This window comes from Pelecanus crispus, chromosome 8, assembly GCF_030463565.1.
Source record: "Pelecanus crispus isolate bPelCri1 chromosome 8, bPelCri1.pri, whole genome shotgun sequence".
Classification (NCBI taxonomy): domain Eukaryota; kingdom Metazoa; phylum Chordata; class Aves; order Pelecaniformes; family Pelecanidae; genus Pelecanus; species Pelecanus crispus.
This window is the reverse complement of record NC_134650.1, coordinates 28,943,025-28,961,611: the sequence shown is the minus strand read 5'-3', so window position 1 is coordinate 28,961,611 and position 18,587 is coordinate 28,943,025. Positions and strand designations below refer to the sequence as shown.

General features: G+C 39.0%; 1 protein-coding gene across 2 annotated transcripts in view; it reads left to right on the top strand.

Annotated features, from left to right (window-relative positions):
• The window catches only part of MMP2 (matrix metallopeptidase 2), a 35,084-nt gene extending 24,023 nt beyond the window's left edge, over positions 1 to 11,061 (top strand). For both annotated transcript variants that reach the window (XM_009485701.2, XM_009485702.2), the window contains 4 exons: positions 3,861 to 3,997; positions 5,918 to 6,077; positions 9,569 to 9,678; positions 10,958 to 11,061. In XM_009485701.2, the coding sequence (XP_009483976.1) occupies positions 3,861 to 3,997; positions 5,918 to 6,077; positions 9,569 to 9,678; positions 10,958 to 11,061 (511 nt within the window). The remainder of the gene's footprint in view (positions 1 to 3,860; positions 3,998 to 5,917; positions 6,078 to 9,568; positions 9,679 to 10,957) is intronic.
• Positions 11,062 to 18,587: the final 7,526 nt, after the last annotated feature.

Genomic DNA, 18,587 nt, shown 5'->3' with positions numbered 1-18,587 from the left:
GCTGCACAGCTGCAGCTCCCACTGCCTTTGCCAGGGCCTGTATTACCCAGCTGCTCAGCAATGAAGAGCATCTCCTAAGGAGTACAGGACTTGGCAGCACCATGGTGAGAGACATTAAAGGTCCTTTTTCCCTGACATAAATCAATGCCCAATTTGAAATAATTTATCCTCAGTTACCCTCAACATTCCCCCACAGCCACTGAAGATCTGGGCCCACGCACATTCACTGCGCATGCCTAAATCAAGCACTGTCTCCTATCATGTAGAAAAATATACAAGCGTCTGAAGCTGATGGAAGTATTACAGCTCACCTGTTCATTGCTTCTTGCCAGATGTCAGCTGACATTTAAAAGGAAGCAGTAACCAACAAACAAGGTCCTCCTCACAAAACATCAAGTTAATAGTTATTTGTATCTCCTGGTGGTATAAAGTCCAGCCATCTCCTCCAGATTTAAATTTTCAGCTAGACGATATGAAAGATATATTACTATGCTGCACAGTTTAACTCTACTCACCAGCTTTTCATAACAAAAAAACCACAGTCAGTTGGGTAATTTTACAGGCTATGGTATCCAGTAATTCCTTCAGCGCATTTCCTCCTAGTTCCTATCTATGTGATACCCAGAATAATGGTGCTTTGGGTTTGAAGTTTTTAAAGACTTAACCTTTATCACAGGCTTTGTGTTTTAGCAATGTGGAAATGGGATTGAAAACTTCTGGTTATAAGAACATCATGTTCCCCATTTCTATTACAGCTGCTAGGTGCAAAAAGGATTCATTCAACATATCTGTGGGGACACCTGTGATACCTTTTGTACTATTCTTCTTGGCCCCGTCAGCAGCAGGCTAAGATTCCTTACAATCCAGTGATCCCTAATGGCAAGAAACAGCCCTTTCTCTGCCACAAAATGGCCCCACGGTACCAACAGATCGGCCCCACAGAAAGCCAGCACCGGGCCCTTCCACCAACAAGCTGCACAGAGCTAGCCCCACCGCCCTCGCCTAACAAGTTTGCCAAAACCAGTGCCCATAGTCATCAGAGAGCTAAGTATTCACCTCAGCTCAGTGCCTTCAAAAGAAAAAAACACATTCTCACAGCAGTAAAAAACCTTCCAAGTTCCACAGTATTCACAGCATACTGATCCTCTTTTGCTCACTTGTGGGCCTTGGTTTCCAGCCAGACCTCCACCTTGCTTCTGCTTTTGTAAACTGGTAATCATGTAAGGCTTGATTCAACAAGGAACAATTTTAAATCTATTCCTAAATCAGCAAAGTGATTCAGGATTCTATATAATCCCAACAAAACAGAAGTATTTCACATTCAGATACAGTTGGCCAAAGAACTATGCAAATACCAAAACAATCTGTTCAAACTGACTCACGCTTTATCTAACATGCAGCAAAAGCAGACAATTGTTGAATTGTTTTGCCCTGGAATGGCTTTGCCTGTCAGTCTTGTAGCTTTCCAAATATCAGGCAAGCAGCATTATGACTCACTTTTGGAATTCAGAAAACAAATGTCTATCATGTGTCGTGTGACTTTTATGATTCATGAAAATGAGCATGGTGTCCAACTGTCATATTACACAGGCAAAAGGAGTAAACAGCAAAAAGGAGACCAGATTAGATTAATTCTTTCAAAAAAGTATTTTTCCTTCCCCCCTCAAACCAAGGAAATAAAAGGGAATTACTGGAGGTGCTGTTGGCCATAGAGAACAGTTGAGTTTTTCTGCTGGGCACAGAATCCTCCAAGCAACCATAGTGCCTGAGTACAGCATTTACACAGATGTTTTTAATCTGAAAGTGATCAAAAATTCAAACTTCTGTAGTTTACCAAGACATTAAAAAAGACCCACTGATTTGATCCCTTTACATTATTACTGCAAATAACAATAACAATAATAATAATAATAATGGCAAATATTGACTATGTTAAAATATAATGTAAAATACTTACTGTAACAAAGTATTAAATCTGTCTATAAACACAATACTGAAATTTAACCTGAATGAGTTAAAACAGTTTAACATGTTCAAAGTGAAATGAGAAAGCCAAATAATTAATTTCACCATTTCCTCAATTAGATGAGTAGAAATAAAAATACCTCCTACCAAATTCAAAAACAAAAGAAAATTCAGCTTTGACAAAGTTTTCCTTTCCATGAGAAAACCTCACCATTTTAACAAGTTCCTTGAAATGTGTGCTTTAATAAAAACTCGGTGTTCAAGTCTCTATTGGCTCTGGAAAGTTTGGAATTCATGCAAACAGGAATTATTAGTGCTGACTCAGCCATAATTCAGGTCCAAATTTGATTGAGAATTCTGTAACTTTAATTTTGAAAGGAGCTACTTTTATGAATGCAGTGTTAGAAAGATTTGTTATATGGATTTCTATTTCATATCATATTGGATCTGCTTTTCTGTCTGAAATGAGATGCATGAAACAAATGTTATTACCTTTTACAGCATTTCATATGTGTTTAAACACTGTAAAGAGCAAGAGTAATTAGCTAAATGCCTTATTCCTTGCCTCTTTTTTTAAATGAAAATTATGAGTTATGCTCAGAGATATTTTTGTACATGTTAAAAAAAAAAATATATATGCATGCAAAATGAGAGTAAATTAACATATTACTATCTTAATTATTAGTACCACATGTCAGGTTAAATTAATACATATTTTTAATTAAGAGCCAAAAAAACAATGCACTCGTCAGTTGTACTCTTCCTCATATCAAAAACTATAGATTATCATAATTCAGTATGCTGCAACTAATCATACTTGCAAATGCATTTCAAAATGTTTTGTTTGCCCTAGTTAGCTCTGTTCACAGTCAAAATTCTGTTGATAAAAATACAGCAATTTATTAAATGAATTTAGGACCTCTCCTCCAAGTTTTAGGCAAAACCAAAATTCAGTTTCAAATCCTGGGTTTCTCACAGGTGTAATTATTCTAGGTAGGAATGGATAATGACTGCATAAAATAAGATGCCAGTAGCACCTTGAGCTTCAGCAACATAGTAATGGTAAAAGCTGTTTGACCTGAGAATTTAATAGCTATGGCTTGGTGCAAGAGTGATTCCACCGGCCTGCTGATTTTTCATTTTATGACCATGGCAAAATTTTTGTTCTGCTGGGGAAAAAAGTTGTTCATTCTATGGAGGAGGAAATAGCAGTGCCATTTTTAATACCAAAAGCCCTCAGCACAAAGCTCTGCCATTTAAAGATAATTACAGCTTTTTAAAGCTTAAATCAAATTATGGTCCTACTTATACATAAAATAGCCAATAAATTACCCTTTGCATTTCTCTAATGAACATTTTTAGTGCTAGCAGTTTCTTTTACAGCCAAGCTCACTTCCAAGCAGTTTGATATACAGTTATTAAATTTGAACTTGTAGTCACTACAATAGTAATTGCAAGAGCAATTCACGGAATACAAATCTCCTCTTTTGTCAAACACTCATCCATCTGCTCCATACCCAACAGCAGGAGAGCTTTGATAGTTTAAATGCCTTGTAAATGAGTTTATTTGTATACTGAAGCACAGAATATGTTTTGCCCTGATGCAGAAAGCAACAGGAACTCCAAAGCTATCAGTGCGAGCAGTGCAAGCGATTTCACCTGCAGTCCAGCATGCAGCTTATTGTGCAACTGTTTTAGCAACATGTTTCTGAATGAATGATTTGGCTTTTCAGTCACTGTAGGAAGTCAGTTACAAGTGTGTGTTGCTGCTAACGTGTGTGTGCGCATGTGTGTATATATGCACGCTTATGTGGCTTTTGCCAGACATGATGAGAAACAGATGTGCTGGTGAATTAGTTCATTGTAAATCTCGTACAATTTTCTGTTCTACTCAGATTCATGTGGAGGACTGTAAACCCCCGAGGAAAACCCACAGGTCCTCTTCTTGTTGCTACATTCTGGCCTGATCTGCCAGAGAAAATTGATGCTGTCTATGAGGCCCCTCAGGACGAAAAGGCTGTATTTTTTTCAGGTATTGGTTTTAAGTTTTAAAATATAAGTAGCCATTTGCATAAATGTTTCATTCGAGCTCAGTTTCCTCTGAGTTCTACCTGGGCCAGGGAATGGCCTGCCTAAGAGCCAGTATAGGCAGCAGGTATGGGTGACAGATCTCAAACATCCCACGCTGAGGATTTTAGGACAAAGGCTAGATCGGAAGGACTTTGAACAGCATTCAGCCTCCATTAAAACAAAGGGGAGCCCTAAGCACCTAGAAAGATATATTCAACAATAAACAAGACTAAACAAGAGTCATTATTTAAAACAAAAAGCAACAACAGTGGGAGCTCTGTTTCATGAGTCACTGATCTGTTTTTCTTCTGTTTCCTCTCATTTTAAGCTACTGTCTCTGTACATGTTGCTTGAGAAGATTAGACCTTCCCCCCCGCCCCACCCGTGCCTTTCCTTGTCTCCTCCTCTTTTGCCAAAGACTGACTTCCACTCTGGCTTCCAAGTATCTGCCTTGGTGGCTCATCAGGCAGAGGATACAGGCGGCCGTGTGAGCTGCCTCCATGGGAGAGGAGGATAACAGGAAGCACTACTCTGGCCAGTGTAAGTCACACATATGGTTCAGCTGTACTGGCCAAATTAGTGGAGCTGGGAGGCTGTCTTCAACATGAAAAACTGAGCCAGCAAAAACTGGGCTCCAGTATCTACTAGAAACATGACTAACCATCTCCAAACATGTAAAAACCATATGGCCACTGCTGCTGTACATTTTCTGTACAGGAGGGGAAAAAAAGTAATGATAATCTATTCCACATGTCTCAAAGGCCATTTGCTTTACTTTACATGGAGGCAGCGGGGCGGAAGAAAAGCTTAAAAAAATTTTATTTCAGCCAAGCCAAAACATTTTAAATATTGCACATAGTAGATATAACCCTATTACACCTACACCTCTCTCCCTCTCTTCATAATTTCCAGGAAAATGTAACTAACCTGCTTAAAAAAAAAAAAAAAAAGAGCTATCAAACAAACAAAGATTGGTTTGAAAGTTACCTGTAACCCAACTATCTTAAAAAACTTACTGGTGAGACCCACCCTTTGCTCATGAAAGGACATTTCATTGATTCTGTGACAGCTAGTGGGAAAATAATAAAGAATATGAGAAAAGTCTAAAGTGTAGCATTTGAGTTCCTGAGAAGTTGAACTCAAATGCTACACTTTAGACTTTTCTCATATAATACTTTAGTTAGTTTTTTTCCCACTAACTCTGTCACAGAGTCAAAGAAATGTCTTTTCATGAATGAATCTTCCCATGGCTTTCAGTGAATCCACTGAGGCTACTTACTAAGTAAATTACAATTCCATGTAAAGAGCAGACCTCTTCCACTAGTACATATTTGGAGAGACATTAGAAAATGTTGTATGACAAATGACAACAGAAACAGGAACTCTAGGCAAAAACTTCCTGCTAATCACTCAGTAAAAATTGCTGAACAAAACAAAACTTGGAGGTAAATTGCTGAATAAAACAAATGGAGAGTGAGCATGAGCTTCTGCATTTCACCTCCAGGTACCCATGCCTGGCTTCAGATCATCTTCATCACACAAAAAGTTTGCTTTAACATAATCCCAACTGTACCTTTTTTAGAAGCTGCACATTAGACTAAGACAGTGTCTGCCTCAAAGATGAGACAGCCAAGAAGAGAGGAAGAGCACACTGAGGTGTCTTTTGCTGAGAGGCAAGGAACACTTGAGAGGCAAAAGCAGAAATTGTAATCACAGTACACCTGCACTCTAATCTAGTGCTTCACAGATGGTAAAATACTAGAAAGACTGGTAGTACAGCTAGTGCAATAAAAAGTCCCATAACAAAGCATAAAAGAAGAAATATTCTTTTGTATCTGATTAATAAAAAGTGTGTGTTTGCTTTCTTTTCTCCCCTACTTAGGAAATGAGTACTGGGTTTATTCAGCCAGTAACTTGGATAGGGGCTATCCAAAGAAACTCACCAACCTGGGACTACCCTCTGATGTGCAACGCGTTGACGCAGCATTTAACTGGGGCAGAAACAAGAGGACATACATTTTTGCTGGAGACAGATACTGGAAGTAAGATGTGTTGAAGTGGTGGTGGTATGCTGTTAGCCGAGCTGTGTCTAGGGCTGAATGCACACTGAGGTTCAGGAGGCAGAAATCCAAACACAGGGGCTTTATCCTTTCAGAATACAAAATTCACACTGAGAGCAATGGCGAGCGAGGATGCTGAACCAGGGAGTATGGCTAGGAAAGCGCTTCAATACAGCAGCAGGAAATTAGCATGTATTTGAGAAAATAGCTTGCAAGGGAAGAGGATACCTAGGAGTCTCTGTCAGGCTGCTCACCACCACCAACCCATCCCTCAACCCCTAAGTACCAGCAACTGCCCAATGTCAGTCTCAGGCTCTGAAGAGGGGCAAGCTGTCCCTACTGACAGCTCACAACTGCTGGGAGAAGACTCTGAAAGGAATTTCTTAAAAATGGGCTGACCTCCAATCACTTGAAGCCAAAGACTGACCAGACTGCCTTTGAAATTCTTTCACTAAGCTATCAGGTTTGGGGGCGCTGGATGTAAAAGAAGCAGCACTGTGACTAGCAAAGCGTGCTGGGGATGACTGTAAATCCTCTCAGCAGCTGATGTACCAGTCACTAACACATTTGCTCTACTAATAGAGTTGGCACTGAGGAGATCTGAACAAACCCCAAGAAGTGTACCTGTTAGTACTTTGGGAAAAATCTTATCTTCAATTCATTTTGACAGTCTCTACAATCCTTTTCATGTTTCCAGTACATGCTCAGAGAAGTTTTTGTTGCAAAGAACACCACAAATGTGGTATTCCACAAATGCATGTAACTGTATTTGCATTAAGGTTCCTGTTCAAAAGACTGTATGACAAGCAAAATATGATGCAACGTAAGCAATCAAACTCAGGTGACCTGCTACCACGCTCTGTCCAGGAAAGATTTTGGACTCTTAGATTAGGAAGGAATGTCCTTAAAATGTCTCAAGGCGATTACTGTGGTAGAAATAAATATCCTACATTACACCTGATGAAGAGTCTACTAATTGTATTTAATAGAATTTCATTATCATAACTGGCAGGAAGATCTGGCACAAAAGATCATCTTAAAAAGCAGAGGCACTTTGGTGCTTTGAGGAACTTTGTGAGTTACCTCTGTGCTGCCTATCAGAATGTCATGAGAACAAAACAGAGACACTAACTCCTGCTTAGGCCATCATAGGTCTCTTCCACGAACAAGACTTTACTTCGGGAATGCAGACATTACACAACAGGCTGAAAGTTGAACCATTCATTAACTGACAATTTAGAGGAAAGTTAAACATCCACCAGAAATCTAAAAGATTCTCCAAGCTATAAGGGTTCTTTCTGAGAGATGCTCTATATAAAATAACAAAGGAGGTCTCAGTATAACTGAGTCCATTTTATGTGAACATTAATTTCATGTTATGATTAAACTGGATGACAGTCTTTATTATAGCCTAATGGCGGCGGATTCCTGTAAGTAAATAAAATACCCTTTCACAATTGCCACTTGATCATAACTTTCAATTACTTTGAGGACAGTACTCTTCTCTATTATCTAAAGAAAAAAAAAAAAGAACTTAAAAGCTGAAGAATGTTATTCATTTTTTTAATGTCCTATTGTAGAGACCATCTTAAACACTTGCAAGTAGTTCCAATTCAGCCATTTGCAATAGTTCGGATTCCTACCAAAACCTACAGACTATGAGTTAGCAAAGCTGCTGGTCTCCTCTGTACCAACTATTGTTTTGATTAACTGTACTCTAGGGCCTCCAAGTAATTCATCACTCTAATCACAGACAGTATTTCTATCAAAGTACCTTATCAATTGCAGTCACTGCAGAATGCATAATTTATTATCAAGGATCAAAATAAGCTTAAGTGATTTCTATCTGTGTAAAGAAGAAAGCAAGCAGTTGACAAATATTTCAGGAAAAAATGCACCTCCATTTAATACAGACGCTATAACCCTTAAGTATGTGGCTGTTTTATTTTACACAAGGACTCTGCCACATGGAATCAAAATAGTTACATACCATAGTCTTTCCTGTGCCATTATCACACTTACTTTAAATGGATTTTTTGGAAGCCGCCTTCTCTCCCTCCTTCCAGCCCCAAGCTATTTTAGTGTTATTATAACAAGATTGTGAAGCAAAGCGAAGTTTTGTGAGGGAGAGGAAGAGGACCTGGCTCAGATTCCACAGCTGAAGTTTTAAAGCAACGCAGCAAGGTACTAGATTTTCTTTAAATAGCCAAGGAAAAAATAGTAAGTAATTTAAATTAAGAATTTAAATTAATTTTGACCAGCCTACTGCTCATTTGTACTGGTGTAACTTTGGATATAATCCAAGTAGTTCCATACAGCAGTGAGGTAACCCAAGGTAACCCAAGATACATACAGATATGGATAAATAGAAATCGAGAACATTAAATGCTTCCATCCCTCCAGCACTAGTCAAAGACGACCTCTCTGAAGTCCACTGCTCCTGAAGAGATGCTGCTGGGGTGACTGAGGCTTCACAGGCATTGGAAGCCTGGTTCAAACTATATCCCATGTCACTGCTCCTCAGGATATCTCCACTCCTCCTGCTCAGCACTGACTCCCATCTATAAATCAGAAAAATGGGGAAATCAGGCCACGGTCTTGCTCCTTCCATCTTCACTCTCAAGCACCTTACATCCCTGGGACATTTATTCCCTACATATGGAAAGGGAGATCCTGGATCACTTCTTTGTGCTTTGCACAAATCTATCTTTGCATTCTACAGTGGAAAGCACACAGAGTAAATGAAACAACTGATCATCTGCAGATGTGGATACAGGCAGATCCACTCTCTTCCGAAGGACACTGCAAACTAGACCTGACTTCCATGGAGTTAGGTGGATTTCCATCAGCTGAGTTTTTCCTCTTTAAAGCGAAAGCCATTGTGGTTTTGGGTTCCCCCCCCCCCCCCCCCAAGAAAAGCATATACTTTTAACTTGGCATTTATCTATTGATCATCACTGAGAGAGAGACTGTGTGAAAATACCAAAATACATATAAATAAATAAAAAATAATAGGGGTTTTTAATGAAATGTTAAGGAAAGCAATTAGTAATTTAATAGTAATCCATCAATTACATGGACTACAAGCATATTTCAAATAAGATTTTAAAAAGATAGCCATTTCACATTAAAATCTGCTATCTTCAGATGTTGGCTGCTGCCTGAAAACAGTTGCCTTCCCTAGTATTATACTTGGAATTTTAAAGCTACATTTCTGAAAAATGTTTTGTTTAGAAAGTGTATTTTCAATTCAGCAAGAATTACATTTCCAAAAGGAAAGATGTAAAATTTCACAGGGTTTTAAAGGAGTCAGGAATAATTCTAATGAAATAGAAACAATGTTACAATCTCAAGTTATTATGTTGCTGTTTGATTGTTTTATATAGTCACATTTGCTGAGGACTCCCTGAAAAATTATGTTAAATTTTAACATTAAACACAGATTTGTAATGCAGGGATATAATTTTCTTCAGGTACAATGAAGAAAAGAAGAAAATGGAGCTTGCATCCCCTAAATTCATTGCTGACTCTTGGAATGGAGTTCCAGATAACCTCGATGCTGTCCTGGGTCTTGGTGACAGTGGTAAGCTGTAATTCTGATTTAAGCTCTCTTATTTGCCTGCTGTGAAACTTATTTCTTGTGGTCCATGAGTAGGATCCAAATTGAGCCAAATTCCCATTCAGCTTTGCAAACTACTGGTTCAAACAAACTTTGTCTCTTTATCTTCCCATTAAATATCACTTCATAAATACCCTACTAATCAAATATGACCTCTCCTGAATATTTTTATCCAATAACAGTAATAGTTATGCTAATTTCCCTTTTCATTAAGGTAATTTAATTTCAATCTGCTACTACTCTTTATAATTTACTTCCTTGATGCTGAACACTTTGCAAAGCTTAACAAGGCAAGAAATAGCTTTTATTAGTATCTTCCCCCTTTTCTTCCTTGCCTTTTTTCTCTTAAAAAAAAAAAAAAAAAGGCTATATACTGTCTTGTTTAAGTGTCTTGAAGCATCTTATTGCTTTCCATTGCTATGTTGCACAGGTCTAGAAACATGCTATACAAATGTCAGACAGGACATGAAGGAAAGTAATCTGTGATGCAGTCACTTTTATGTCGAGACGTCCCTGCGGCTCAGATCTGGGTTCATGCTGGTTTTCCAATTTGGGCATGGGGAAAATTAGCTCTGTGGAGAATTCTCTTTCTAGCGTAGTTTGAGACAGAGACTAAAGTGACTCCTGCCACTCAAGGCCAGATGCACAGGATGCCCTAACACCAGAAGGCATGACCGGGCCAGTCCCTATGGCTTAGAAACTTCCCAACTTCTTGACAGCTCCATAGGTTCCTCAGTACGAGCATGTGGTCACAGCACCATTTCAGCATCGTCCTGCTCTATCACAGCCAGAACTTGAGTATGATAATCTGCTTGATCACAGGCATAAATGGGTTGTATTTTGCTCTTTTTTTTAACCTCTGTCAACTGCAGCCGAGAGCCTGGCCCGTGGTTTTAAGTGGCCTCTATTTTGTACAGATACACATAAATGTCTGGAAGCACCACTGATATCACATGAGTCTCGACTCGATTACATTTCCAACATCTATTTTGCCAGCAAACATTTCTTCCCAGAAAATTCTGGCTCACAAAATGGTAACCTGACTTCAGGCTCCATTTAACAAAACCTCTCTTCTCCAGGATGTGAATTTTTATGTATTTTAAAAATAAATCTTTTTTATTGTGTATAAATATTTCAGGAAATAAGTCTTCCAGTTCATTAAATCAAACAGACAAAAAAGCTTTAATCAAGAATTCTGTGCTCCATAATCTGAGTATGCTTTTTTATTTATTTACCTTCACAGGATACACCTACTTTTTCAAAGACCAGTACTATCTACAAATGGAAGACAAGAGTTTGAAGATTGTTAAAATTGGCAAGATAAATTCTGACTGGTTGGGTTGCTGAACTGTATGAGATATCAATAATCAAATATTTACTTTTTCGTTATATGCCTTATCTGTAATTAGAAATAGATCTGAATGCTAATTACTGGACCAGTCTGGTACTGGCACCAAGACATTAAGTACCAGTACTGTACACATCAGATAATTTAAGAGTGTTCGCCTCCTCAGTATGCAAAAGATGTTTACGTATATATCCTGGTACAATTTTTCAGTTTTCACGCTAGTCATAGTAATGCTAGTAACAGAACATCCATCATTCTTTATTCCCCTGGTGCTTAAACAAAGCGTTGAAACCATTGGAGACTGGATCAAGCCCCTGTATGATACACATTCCAAATAGGCTTAAATGAGATGTACCAGCAGTGCACTTTGATTTTTTTTTTTTTTTAAATACATCTCTGTTATAAATAGATGGTTTGTCTTGATGTTTTTCACCCTCTTGCGAGTTTGATCATTACTTCCATTTATTTACATAATAATACAGAAAGACTGTCAAAGGCACAGGTTGCCTCAGCATTTGATTTGTGTTGATGCATGATGGAGTCATGGCAAGAAACTGTGTTAAAGTATTGTTTTAAAGTACTTTTTATTTTAATACCTTAGTTAAATTTAGCAATTTGCTTCATGCACTTTGTTACTACTATATAACTTGTTTATATGAACGGAATGACTCAGATTTTTGAAGTCAATGCGTTATACATAAAAGTCAAGTATTATTGTTTAACTTGTTTTATTTTTCTGTTCTTTACAATATTGGGGTTTTGTTTGATTAGGTTTTCTGCTTATGCATTGGGCAACAAAAAATGTTCTTTTCACAGTCTGATGGAATGTTTCTCATTAAAAAAATAAAACAGAAAAGAATGTCCCACACATGAAGTGCCAACGATACAAATAAAATCAAATTACACTGTCAACACTTCTCATGGCCAGGCTTCCTTGTATCATTTGAAATTAGAAATTCAGTAGCATGTTACAGTGAAATACCTGTCAAAGGAAAGACAATATTACCCCAGTATATAACCGCATACTGGATTTATTTAGAAACTTAGGTTATTTTCTCTGTTAGTTCTAAGATGTAACTGCAGCAATTTACATTAAAGAGATGATATGGTCCCACGCCTCCGCGAAGCACGCTGCCTTCTCAGAACAGTTTACATGCCTGTCTATTATCCACACTCTTTCTCCTTACCAGAAGGCTACCTCATGCAACCCAGACAGGAAGAGTAAGCATAGACACAGCGGTATACGTATCCTATAGGGAACATAAGCTTGAGAAACAGAGAAGTAAAACCTCACTCCTGCCCATGAGATCAGACACCATTGGGCCAAGGATCTTATCCAGCTCCATGCACATGAAACACTTTGTGAGACTCTGTGGATTGCATCACACAAGTGGTCAGCCCAGATCCTTCTCAACGCATCCCTCACATTGAGTCCCTGATTCACAGAACTGGCTAATAAGCAACTAATACCTGAGCCAATGATCAATTGTTTTCTTCTCATGTCCTCTACAACTTCATGTTTACACTTGGTGCTTTCCTGTTTTAAGCAGAGTTTTTTTACTATGGTATTCTGAAAAGATACCACTTCTAAAAGTGGCTACATTTGCCAAATAATCTTTCTATTGCACACTATCCAGATATAACTCCCACCTTGGGAAGCTGTTGATTACTACAGAAAACCCTCACCTGGATGAACCAGTACTATTTTCACCTATGCCAAAAGAAAAGATGGCTTATCTCCTTCTGAGCATCCTTATTCTCTTCAGAAATCATTAATCGCCTTCTCAATTAGTCCTGCACCAGAGTCAACAAAATAAGGCACAAAACAAAGTAGTTGTAATTGCAAAATGTTAGTGTTGCAGTTTTTACAGACACCTGGCAACCTTCTCAGGATTGCAGGATCTGTTGAGCCACTGCAGGGATGTATGGTCTGTCCTGAGCATAAACATCTTCCTATACTAGTGTTGAAAATATTCTGTAGCTTTAATGACTGCCAGGATTTCCTTTTGGGTGTTGCAATAATTTCTGCCTAGAGAATTTAAGCTCTGTTTTTAAGCATCCTCAATAACCATTCCCTCAGGATTTTTATGTTCTTGTGTCAATACTGCTCCAAACTGCATGCTCTAGCATCTGTATTTAATATGGAAGGGGTCTGAAACATAGATATACTAAAGGAACATTTGCAATGGGCCTTTTCAACTCTGAACTTGCTAAAGAACATTTCTACAATGACTGAAATAGTTTCCTTTTTGTCTACAACTTACGTATATGTTTTGCAACATTGGCAAATCTACCAGCTTACCTTCTGTAATAAAACGACCATAACCCTACAAAACTCCGCACATCTGGTGGGTTTAAGGAGTTCTGCTCAGCTTCTTGTTTTGTTCTTGCCTGTGTAAATCCATTCTCCAATGCCTACATCACTGGCAGAAAACCAGAAATAAATTTTCTATCCTTAAACCAACTCCCTCTTCTTTGGGTTCAGTTTCAGACTGTCAACCTTAAGCTTATCACAGGTCATTTGTAAACACATCTGTGCCTGTTCAGGAACTGTAACAGTTGCCAGGTTATCACCTACATATATCAGACAAGCTGGAGGAGTATACTGACCCTTCTCATTAACCTTTCACATTTGACCTGTGAAATGCCAAAAGTCACAAAATGTGTCCTGAAAAGGTCTTTGGATCTAATTCCACTTGCTGGCAGCCACTGTTAGAACCCACTGTTAGAACTCAGAAACAACCCGCACCACCTCCAGAATATCACCTAGTCATGATAATCAAGAAGAAATTTTAAAGTTACTTTAATGCATTTTCTGCAGTTAGGGATGCTTTCTTCCTATGGCCAAAACTCATGAAATTGTACATTTCCTCAATGATTTTGTACCTCTTCTTTCCTGTTTGTAATGAGTTAATCATGAGCTGGAAAGTCCTTGCCTGAGCAGCATTGCAGCTCTGCCTGTACCCGGCCATGTCCCATGCTGATCTGTCCCACTGACTTGCTTCCCTGTTTGACTTTGGACCTGCCCCATCACTATGGACTTTTCTGGTGATCCCTGGACTCTTGGCTGAACCAGATTACCCTCCCTAGGCCTGCTCTTTTCACCTCTCTTAGGCACTGCGAGACTGGGCCCCTGTCAGCAAGGCCACTGCCCTTGCCTTGCCTGCCCTCAACATGTTTCTCTTAAGACATTTTCAGAACTGAATCAAGATTTTTACCTACCTTCTTTACAGAGGAAGAAACAAAGGCCAAAAGTGTGTTTATCTCAAAGCCATATAAAACCGAGCACAAAACTCTATCAAACCTTTACCTAACTTGTTCTACAGTTTTATTAAACTGAAGTCAGGTCCACTTAGGACTTTTTGATGTCAGGGTAGAGTTGCACAAGCCGCACAGGAGCTTGTTGCAACATGGATAGAGGTCAGACACTCTTGCTCCTTGAGCTTAAGGAAAAGTTCTATCAGTTATGAGCAGGACAGGCTGTATGCACACAGCAGGACAGTTCCAATCCAATGGACTAAAGGGCAGTGGTTTAAGTAACCGCTCTGTCACAATACATAAAAGGCAGCCAAGGCTATAACGAAATGCCACAGTTTAAATACTTAATAGACACAGCAGCCTGAACTGTGAATCACACTTCCAGTTTGTGTCACACTAACACTCTGTATTTGTTAAAAATACATTTTCTTCCTGTCATGATTTTACAAAGCAGCAGTTACCCATAAATTTAAGCAACTGACTGTAACTGTGCTGTTCTTTAAATCAGGAGGAAGTAAGTCCTTTGGGCCCATTTTGGACAAATTATTTCTATTTATGAACCCAGACATGCATGTTTTTAGCAGCAAAGATGAGGTGCTTCTGCTTCTGGAAGAGACAAAGCCAACAAATAAGCAGGCATTGGGCTCTGTGGGATCACTGCAAATGCAGAGATTTATACCTGCAAAGGGAAACAGACGTGTTCCAGACTGGTTATGTAAAATGCTCATAAGTACTAAGGTATTTCAACATAGAGAACTGTAGTAAGGGCAAAAACATGAAACTGGAACAAACCCCCCAAAACAACCACAAAACCAACAACTCCGAGACTCTGTCAGAGAAATAGCACAGTCAGGCAGAACTGCAGGTGTCTCAAAAGCTGCCAGCAAGGTTTCTTGTCAGAGTCAGAGCCTGTCAGAGTCACATGCTATTATTTGAAATACACCTCCTTCTGGCATTGCCTTTTAAAACAGAAGTGAGAGCAAAATGGCATCTTAGGGTAAAGTGTCCAGTTCTGAGATTTACACTTGCACACAAACAGCCACAATTTCACCCACAACTAGCCAGGAAGCTGGGTACATGGCTTCCCCCCCACCCCGAATGCAACAAGTCTCCACCTGCAGAAATAAATGGGCTCAAATTTTCTAGGTATATGATATTCAGTATAAACAAGACAATTCAACAACATTCATTCTCATCATTACATTAAAAATGGTTTTTAATAAGATCTCCAATTAGACTTTTTTTAATTGAGGTAAATACTAAGAAACCCTGTTATTATCTCAGAACTCTTTAATCTAATGGAGAAAGATACGGCATGAACCATTGCCTAGGAAATAACAGAATCTGAAAAAATGCACACTTTATTAGTGGTAAAAACAATAAACCCGTGCACCAGGCTACCAAAAGAAGTGAGAGGCAGGTTTTTTGTGCTTTTGTTTGTTTGATTGTTTGTTTGGGGTTTTTTTATGTCATCAGATCAAGACTCCCTGCCTTCTTGGAGAATATCCTTCACACAGACATATTATTTCTGGTGTTAATACAGCATATTTGGGAAAAAAATCCTGGCCTGGACCAAGCGCAGATTGGATTAAGTGAACCAATGGCCTCTTCTGGCCTTGAACTGCCTTAGGCTATGAAATTAATTTATATAATTTTAATAAGTATATACAGTAGCTTTTAAAAATTATGTATTAAATGTATGCCTGGATGTGTACACACATATACACGCACAAAGAAATAGCTCATGGCTATATTACAATATCTTATTTAATATTAAGGATTTAATATGAATGTTAGAATAGAATAGGATATTTCAGTTCGAAGGGACCTACAACGATCACCTAGTCCAACTGCCCGAATGCTAATCGACCTTAACCTGCTTAGTACATTGCACCAGTTTTTTCCTTCTCCGTAAAATATGCCACATTCTGAGCAAAGGACAATACAGTGAGATAAGAGTACAAGTATTCGGTCTGCACAGGTGTTCCTCCTTGGTAGCACTAGTGGAGATAACAGTCAAGAATTTCAAAATAATCAGTATTTTATTGGTTTTATTGCTCAAATGATTATTAATTTCTCCATAGCTGTAACAGCTGAATGAGTGACCATTCAACAGCTCATAGCAGCTTCTACCAACACTACCAGGCTGGTCAGCCTAACCAATGCTGGGAGGGCTGTATCCACACTGCCTGCCAATATAATCTCTGGACCTTTCTTTCGTCTCTTTTTGCAAATCCCCAAACTCCTAGTACGCTTCTAAAGTTCAGCTTCAGCCAATTTCACCATGCGTGTGCTCAGACTCTACCAGACAACCAACAAGCCACTCTGGAAAAAGGAAGATAAGACTGAAAGGCCTCACATCACTACAGGTCTGCATTTCCCTTGCTAACCCTGCTGCAGACTCCCTGCACAAGGAACCAGAGGGTGACAAAACAGAAAACTGTTCAGCTTTCAGCTGTCTGTTACTGCCCAGTGCTTTCCTCTGGGACTTCTCAGAACTACTCCGGAGTGACTAACTGGCTTTGCTGTTAAGAATTTGCTATTATGGCCAAAAGAAACTTAAAATTGTAAGAGGATAATTGTTTTAATTTACATTAGCCTGGAGCTTGGCACTCTGTCTCTGGAGTTATTTGGAGGTGGTCTCCCCTTCCTAAAAGACAGGAATTCACAATATTAAGCTATCCAAGTGGGCTTGTTTTTCGTGCATCTAACCACTGCTCTAACCTTGGACTGCTTCATAGCTTTATTCTGTCTTCCCTATCCCTATTGCAGCAACCATAATACTGCTGCCAAAAGGGCTGAAGCTGGAAAGCAGCTTCACATTCTGCAGTTGGGTGCCAGGCAATGATGAAGACCCAGCACCTCCACTGCATAAAGTTTCTCATCACCGCTAGCCAAGGAATTAGGAAATTCAACCACAGGTCTCCCATCCAGTGTCACATCATACAGTTAGTTAAGCCACAGAGATGTTATTTCTTCTGTGGTTGCACTTGTAATAGACAATTCTAGCCACTGCCTCTCTCCATTCCTCTCCTTTTCAAGTCCCTTAATTGGACTTACGCAGAATCCCACCACAGTAGAGTTCACTGCTACAGGACGGCAGCTGACTATCATATTAGGCAAACCAAGTTGAAATAATTTACCGAGAGGCAAGTCCTGCATGCAAAAGGAAGACAATCAGTCTGCTTTCTCTCTGTGGTCAATGCACTAACTGTTGAACCTAGTTCTCTAAAGAGAGTGAGTGATTTCTCACTATTTGAAGACTTGGCAAGGCTCATTAAATTCTTGCATTTTCATGCTTTTCTTTTCCATTAAGAAACATGTACTTTTCAAGACCACTGACAAGTCTCTTGTTCAACAGCTCAAAAATATGTAGTAGGAGGACCTACCCTGAAAATCCCTTTTCTGTTGTTTCCCATGTGGTCAAAGAGACTTCCATTTATGCCCTTTTAAAAACCTCATTTGTAGGACTTTCTAGGACTCTTCTCTTCATGAATAATGCCTTTCATCCATTCTTACATTTAGATGCCTTCCTGTGTAGTACTGCGTAGCACTGTCTCAGTCCTCTATCTCTTTTCTTATATCACTGATTATGTGTGTACAATTATGGCTTGATTCTCTGCTCAAATAGGTACATTCCAGTTCCTCTCACTTTCATGCACTATTTTTGAATCTAGGAACATCCTGAAGCTAAAAGGGAATAAGTTTCCAAAGCAGAAGGTAGGGCACCCGCCCAACGGATCTTCAGCTTTCAGGTTTTGCTTTGGCTTTTGCTTCAAGCAAGTTCTTTGAGGAAATGTATAATATATCAAAGCACTCCTGGCCTTTACCGATTTTGTTGTGTTTCACTGCACTTTTATCACCTCTTTACTCTTTTGTTCTTTCAGGTTTGTTTCTTACATAAACAACTAGACACTGGGACCAAAAAAAGAAATTGGCAGGGAGGAGTTAGCCATTACCTGTAAATCATAAGTTCAAACCCACTCTAGGAAACAAGACTATGTCACCTTCAGATATTTTTGTCTACATACACTCTTTCTTTTTGCACACAAATTCTGTACTACAGGCAGAAAAATTGGGAAATATCAGGCAGCAGAAGTTGCAAGCAGATTCTGTGCTTAATTTGCTGTATTTTTTTAGTGAAACCATGAGCTTAAATAGAGCTTTTCCATTTAAATCTCAGCACCCCCTTGGCTGTTACTATGACTGCCACACAGACTCTTCTTTTCTACTTTTGATTGCAAGTTCAGAATAAGGGGAGCTTGAT